Source organism: Mandrillus leucophaeus, unplaced genomic scaffold (genome assembly GCF_000951045.1).
Source record: "Mandrillus leucophaeus isolate KB7577 unplaced genomic scaffold, Mleu.le_1.0 Scaffold576, whole genome shotgun sequence".
Taxonomy (NCBI): Eukaryota; Metazoa; Chordata; class Mammalia; order Primates; family Cercopithecidae; genus Mandrillus; species Mandrillus leucophaeus.
The window spans coordinates 688,464-695,097 of NW_012106208.1; the positions used below are offsets into that span (position 1 = coordinate 688,464).

The 6,634-nt window shown below is 47.0% G+C and overlaps 1 protein-coding gene across 1 annotated transcript in view; it reads left to right on the top strand.

Moving 5' to 3' along the window:
• The first annotated feature begins 6 nt into the window (after positions 1-6).
• LHFPL4 (lipoma HMGIC fusion partner-like 4) overlaps positions 7-6,634 on the top strand; it is a 51,778-nt gene continuing 45,150 nt past the window's right edge. The window contains exon 1 of the mRNA XM_011998591.1: positions 7-438. Within this exon, the coding sequence (XP_011853981.1) occupies positions 33-438 (406 nt within the window). The 5' untranslated portion in view covers positions 7-32. The remainder of the gene's footprint in view (positions 439-6,634) is intronic.

Below are 6,634 nucleotides of genomic sequence, written 5' to 3' on the forward strand. Positions count from 1 at the left end.
CGCCGCCGCCGCCGGCCCCGCCTCCGGGCACCATGCTGCCCTCGCAGGAGGCCTCCAAGCTCTACCACGAGCACTACATGCGGAACTCGCGGGCCATCGGCGTGCTGTGGGCCATCTTCACCATCTGCTTCGCCATCATCAACGTGGTGGTCTTCATCCAGCCCTACTGGGTGGGCGACAGCGTGAGCACCCCGAAGCCTGGCTACTTCGGCCTCTTCCACTACTGCGTGGGCAGCGGGCTGGCGGGCCGCGAGCTCACCTGCCGGGGCTCCTTCACCGACTTCAGCACCATCCCGTCCAGCGCCTTCAAGGCGGCCGCCTTCTTCGTGCTGCTCTCCATGGTGCTGATCCTCGGCTGCATCACCTGCTTTGCGCTTTTCTTCTTCTGCAACACAGCTACGGTCTACAAGATCTGCGCCTGGATGCAGCTCTTGGCAGGTAGGGGAGGGGGTGGGCGGAACCCCCAGAACGAGCGCCGGGGACGGGTCTCCTTCCTGCCAGGTCCCCTTCCTGAAGGAGTCAGGTAGATTTTGCTTCTCTGTGTTAAGACACTCACCTCCTTGGCTGACGGACCCTCAGTGGGTACCGGGGAGGGGGTGCGCTGGATAAAGACACCTTAGGGCAGGGGACAGAGCCTTGGGACTAGATAGGTGGGTCTGTATGCTTGGATATGGGTAGACTGCATTTATTGCTGGGCTAGCATTAAGTTAGTGTCTCCAAGGGTCTCTGTTGGCTGTCTTGGGGGAAATATTTATCTGAATGAGGGGTTACTGTAGGTTTGATCGATTTCTGTTATGTTGAAAAAAAGCATAAAAGGTGAATCAAGAGATCTGGCTTGGACTTTTAACTTGCTGACACTATCAACTTGGGTGTTTCACTTTACTTCTCTGAGGCTCGGTTTCCTCATCTGTAAAACAGTGGAGAAGGTGCCAAAAGGACAAATGAAAGAGTGTTTTGTAACCTTTAAAATGCTGTGATAAGGGCAAGAGGCTGTCTATTGTGCTTATCCAATGTTTTGAGATGTGAGTGGTCAAAAGCATTGGGTGACATGGGTCTCTGGAGGGCAGGTCTCCATCCCCACCCCCCCCCCGCACCATGCAGGAAAGTTCTGGTGCCATGCCCAATGGGAGTGAGTCCCTGGGACCCTCCAAAATGTTTGACCAAGGCAGTCATCTTACCCTAAGAACCAGAGAAGGGCCTTTTGGGAATGAGAAATGCTGAGACAATTTTTCAGGACCCATTAGAGTCCCCCACTTCCACCCACCTTTTGATCAGAGATAGATTTTGAAGACTCAGCAACTTAGGCTTTTGCCTAATTGCTGGCAGGGAAGAGAGTTGGGCTGAGGAAAGTGGGGCCAGGGGATGGGAGGGGTGGGGGAGGAGAGCTGGTGAAGGGAAAAGTTTGGAGTCTTCCAGTGATGAGAAAGAGAAGGGGGAAATGTGATTGTCATGCTGCAGAGATGGTTTTTTAAAATAAGCACCTCAGGACATTCAACAAGTGACTGCCATTCCAAAAGAGACCCCCTGGAGGAGGCATTATATCACTTTCTGATGATTCCATTGCTCAGAGCATTGCAGGGAATTAACTTTGGAACATGGAGTGTAATCACTTGAATATCATCATTGAGGAGAGACCTCTATCTTTTAAATGAGGACTGTAACTTTTGGAAATGGCTGGAAGTCACTCCAGGTCAAGTATAGAGAATACAATGGGTCATCAAATTGATAATTGTCACTTGAAATGACAGCCAGGTGTGAGGACAAAGTCATGAGGCTGGTCTGTTTCCACAAGAGGACTTTTACAAATGCAGGGAGGAATTACTGCCTCATTGGAAGAATTGCCCAAACTCCTAAAAGGACTAATTTGAAGAAGGCAGATGTGGACATCCTAATGGGCTTGTTTCAAATTCATCTCACTCAACTCAATTTAGATGTGGATCTTTGAAGAGGATGAGAAAGGTGAACTATAGGATGTGAGGGATATGGCTCCATACTTCTCTGTGGTACCCATGGAGGTGATATTATGTATTTCCGTTCTATTTCTCCTGCAAAGGCAAGCTGGAACCCTCAATTCATCAACCTTAATCTGGAGTCTGCAGATGAGTTGCTGACCTCTTGGCATTCAAATTCTCTGTAATCTGTGTGGGTTTAATCTTGGGGATTTGATGAATTGTCCAACAACCCCCATATAATAATAGAATTTCAGGCACCTTAGAGATCAGCTCCTTCAAATCCCACCTTCCCCTCCCCCTGTTTTAGAGAGAGGAAACTGAGTATAGAGACGGGAAGGGCTTACTTGAGATCACATAGCTGGTAAGGGAAGAAGCTAGTTCTACAGCCAGGGGTTCTTGACTTCTGGCCCAGGGCACTTTTCCTTGCATTACTGCCCTACCCATGTGGGCTGAGGGGGCAGTTGGCAGAGTTGGGCAGTTTATTCCACTTTGTTCAGAGATTTCTGAGTTCTTTGGGTGAGTGACTGATTCACTTTGCTTAATAAAGTGACACCAGGCCAGAGGCCAGAGCACTGGACTACAAGTCTTGGGGGTGGGGATTCTTGGCTGACTTGGGTCTGTGACTCACCATGCATTGTTAAGTAAGCCTTTTAGTTTAAATCTCAATTTCCCATTTGTACAATAGGGGACTGGGAGCAGGTAGATAAGGTGATTTAAAGTATCTCTTGGCCAGGCATGGTGGCTCACACCTATAATCCCAGCACTTTGGGAGGTTGAGGTGGGAAGATTGCTTGAGGCTAGGAGTTGGAGACTAGCCTGGCCAACATAGTGAGACCCTGTCTCTGCAAAAAATAACATAAAATAAATAAAAAATAAAGTATCTCTTTCAGCCCTGTGGGGATCCTGGGACAACTCTTTCATCAAGATCATTCCATTCAGAAAGTGATAAATCAGTCATCCTCAGAGGAACTGTGGAGAATCAAAGGGCTCTGTTTGTGTCACATAAGAATTAAAGTGCTTATCATATGATTTTGTACCTGTTAACTTTTTTTTTTTTTTTTTTTAATTTTGAGATGGAGTTTCACTCTTGTTGCCCAGGCTGGAGTGCAATGGCACCATCTCGGCTCACTGCAACCTCCACCTCCCGGGTTCAAGTGATTCTCCTAACTAAGCCTCCCGAGTAGCTGGAATTACAGGCGCCTGCCACAATGCCTGGCTAATTTTTTGTATTTTTAGTAGAGATAGGGTTTCACCATGTTGGCCAGGCTGGTCTCAAACTCCTGATCTCAGGTGATCCACCCGCCTCGGCCTCCCAAAGTGCTGGGATTACAAGTGTGAGCCACCGCGCCTGGCCTGTTCCTGTTAACTTTTATTCAAGTATTTTGGGGTCCTCTGAGTGCAGAGCATGGGGGCATTGGGAAAATACAAAAAGATATGTATTCTTTTGTTTGTTCTTCACCTGCTCTGTAACCATCCCTATGCTTAGTCCTGTAATACTGATATGCGTAAGATGTCATCCCTGTCTCCAAGGATCTTAGGTCTATAAAATGCAATTCCTGCTCTCAGGGAGCATACTGTCTGGTTAAGTCACTATATTAGCAGTCTTTCAGTGGTGAACGACAGAAACCCAACTCGAGCTGGCTTAAATAAATTAGAAAAAAATAAACAAGCTAGAGTTTATCGGCTCACTTAATTTGAAAGTCAGGAGTATTTGGCTTTGGGCATGGACAGATCCAGATGCTCACATCATGCCATGAAGAATCTGTCTCTCTCCATTTCTTAGTTCCTCTGTGCTCACTCATTTTAAATCCATTTCTGTCTTCAAGGTGACAAATAAGGCTACTAGTAGATCTAATTTACATTGTTTCAGCTTAGCGGTGCCTGTGGAAAAAGAATAATTCGAGCAAACGTTCCAGGGCTGAGCCAGATTGGCCCCGTTTGGTCAAGTGTCCACCTCTTAATTAATCATGGTGACTTTGTCTAAGGCCTAAGTGCATACTTATCCTTGGAACCGCACATGGACTGATAGTGGAGAAAGATCAGTTTCCTCAAAGATAAATCAAGTGTGAGCACCGGAAGAGGGGTAGCAGGGGCAAGACAAGTGCCAACAGAAGTTTTCCTCTGGGCAGTCTGAGCACTAATATGTGCGGGCTGGAAATGCTGTGGAAACCCAGAGCAGCAGAGGGGGCTGCCAGCTTAGTTGGGAAGTGAGGCTTGAGCTGGGTGGGGTGTTACCAGGTGGGAGGTATGCGTGAGCATCCTGAATGGAGAGGAAGATCGTGGGCAAAGACATAGCAGTGAGAAAGACACATCTGGCTTGAGTGTGGCATCCACATAGGGGAGCAGCATGAGGAGAGGCAAGGAAGGAATTATGGGGGCCACAGTATGCTGGGTCAAAGAATTTCAACTTTAATCAGCAGCAGTTGGATGCTACTATGACTTATTATTATTAAAGAAAAATAGCTAACATTTTACATGCATTATATAATTTGATCCTCACAACAATCTTGTGGAGTAGGTACCATTATTCATATTTTATAGGTGAGAAAGCTGAGCCTCAAAGAGGAAAAAGTCATTTGTCCAAGGTCATACAGTTGGTAAGTGGTGGAGCCTGAATTGTAACTTCATATGTCTGACTCTAAAACCTGAGATCAGCCAGGCTTGGTGGCTCATGTCTGTAATCCCAGAATTTTGAGAGGCTGAGGCAGGCAGATCACTTGAGCCCAGGAGTTCAAGACAAGCCTGGGCAACATGGTGAAACCCTGTCTCTACAAAAAATACAAAAATTAGCCAGGCGTGATGGCATGGGCCCGTAGTCCCAGCTACTCAGGAGGCTAAGGCGGGAGGATTGCTTGAGCCTGGGAGGTGGAGGTTGCAGTGAGCCATGATCATACCACTGCACTCCAGCCTGCACAACAGAGCGAGACCCTGTCTCAAAAAAACGAAACAAAACAAAACAAAGAACAAAAATTCCTGAGATCTTGGTTAAAGGAGGATTAATGGTGGGGATAGTGACATGTTTTAGCCAGAAGAGTCAACTGCTAACTAAGTACAGAGGCAGGATATCTCTGCTACGTTTTTTACCTGGTTGTTCCCATTTACTAAGAATATCCAATGTGCCAGCTTCTATGCTAGACATTTTCACACTCATTGTCGTTTAATCCTCATCTGTTAAAATAACTTGCTCCAAGGTCACACATTTAATAAAAGGTGGAACTAAAACTCAACACAAGTCTAATACAGATCTAGAACCTGTTTGTATCACTGAACTGGAACCTAAGAAGTGAATACACAAATCACAGAACTATAAGCTCCATAGACTAAATGTTACCTGTGGGCCCGGTGTAGTTAGCCAGGGAACACTCTCAACTGAGTTAGAGATTCAAGCTGAAGTATGGTTAAGGGTCGGGGTGCCAGGATAAGTATGTGCTAGTCACGTAAGATCACAGGATTATGGCCAGGCACAGTGGCTCTGGCTTATAATCCCAGCATTTTCAAAGGTTGAGGCAGAAGGGTTGCTTGAGGCTAGGAGTTCGAGACCAGCCTGGGCAACATAGTGAGACCCCATCTCTACAAATAATTTAAAAATTAGCTAGATGTGGTGGCACTCACCTGTGGTCCCAGCTACTCTGGAGGCTGAGGTGGGAGGATTGCTTGGGCTCGAGAGGTTGAGGCTGCAGTGAGCCATGATCACGCCACGGCACTCTAGCCTGGGCAACAGAGCCAGACTGTGTCTCAAAAATAAAACAAAACGAACAAAAAATAAAGGACTTAGAATCCCTGCTCTGCCACTTTCCAACTGTGGGCCTTGGAGAAATGGGTTTGCCTCTCTGAATCTCAGTTTCTTCATCTGTAAAAGCAGAGATTATCATTGCACTTGCTTTGGAAATGAAGGGGGTAAAAATGCTGAGTGTGGTCCTGGTGTATGAGAAGCATTCGATAAATAGTCGCTGTTACTCTTGTGACATAGTCTGAGGGAAGAGCAGTTTATGAGGGATCCTTGATACTTAAGAGTTTGGACGTGCCAGGATGACCAAAGGGCTTAAGAAGGCATAAACTGTCAGCTGGAAAGAGTCTTACCAACCCACTTCCCCAGCTCTCTCATTTTAAAGATGTAAGGACTGGGTCTGAGTCTCAGAGAGAAGGGACAAGTTCATGGTGACACAGTGAGACTTGTACCCAGACCTCTCCTCATTCCATGGAAGGGAGGTGATTCTGACCACATTCATTCAATACTAAGTGCTCTGGTGCCTGGACCACAGCAGAGAATAAAATGTGTAGAATGGAATGGAAGCTGGTGGACCCTGGAGGTGGGAGGTGGCAGGAAGTGGGGTTTGGGGGACCTACAAGTGAGTACCTTTCAGCCTTCCAGATGTGTGTTCTTTTTTTTCTTTTTCTTTTCTTTTTTTTTTTTTTGAGACCGAGTCTCCCTCTGTCACCCAGGCTGGAGTGCAGTGGTGCGATCTCAGCTCACTGCAATCTCTGTCTCCCAGGTTCAAGTGATTCTTCTGCCTCAGCCTACTGAGTAGCTGGGATTACAGGCACATGCCACCACACCTGGCTAATTTTTGTATTTTTAGTAGAGATGGGGTTTCACCATATTGGCCAGGCTGGTCTCAAACTCCTGACTTTGTGATCTGCCCGCCTTGGCCTCCCAAAGTGCTGGGATTACAGGCTTGAGC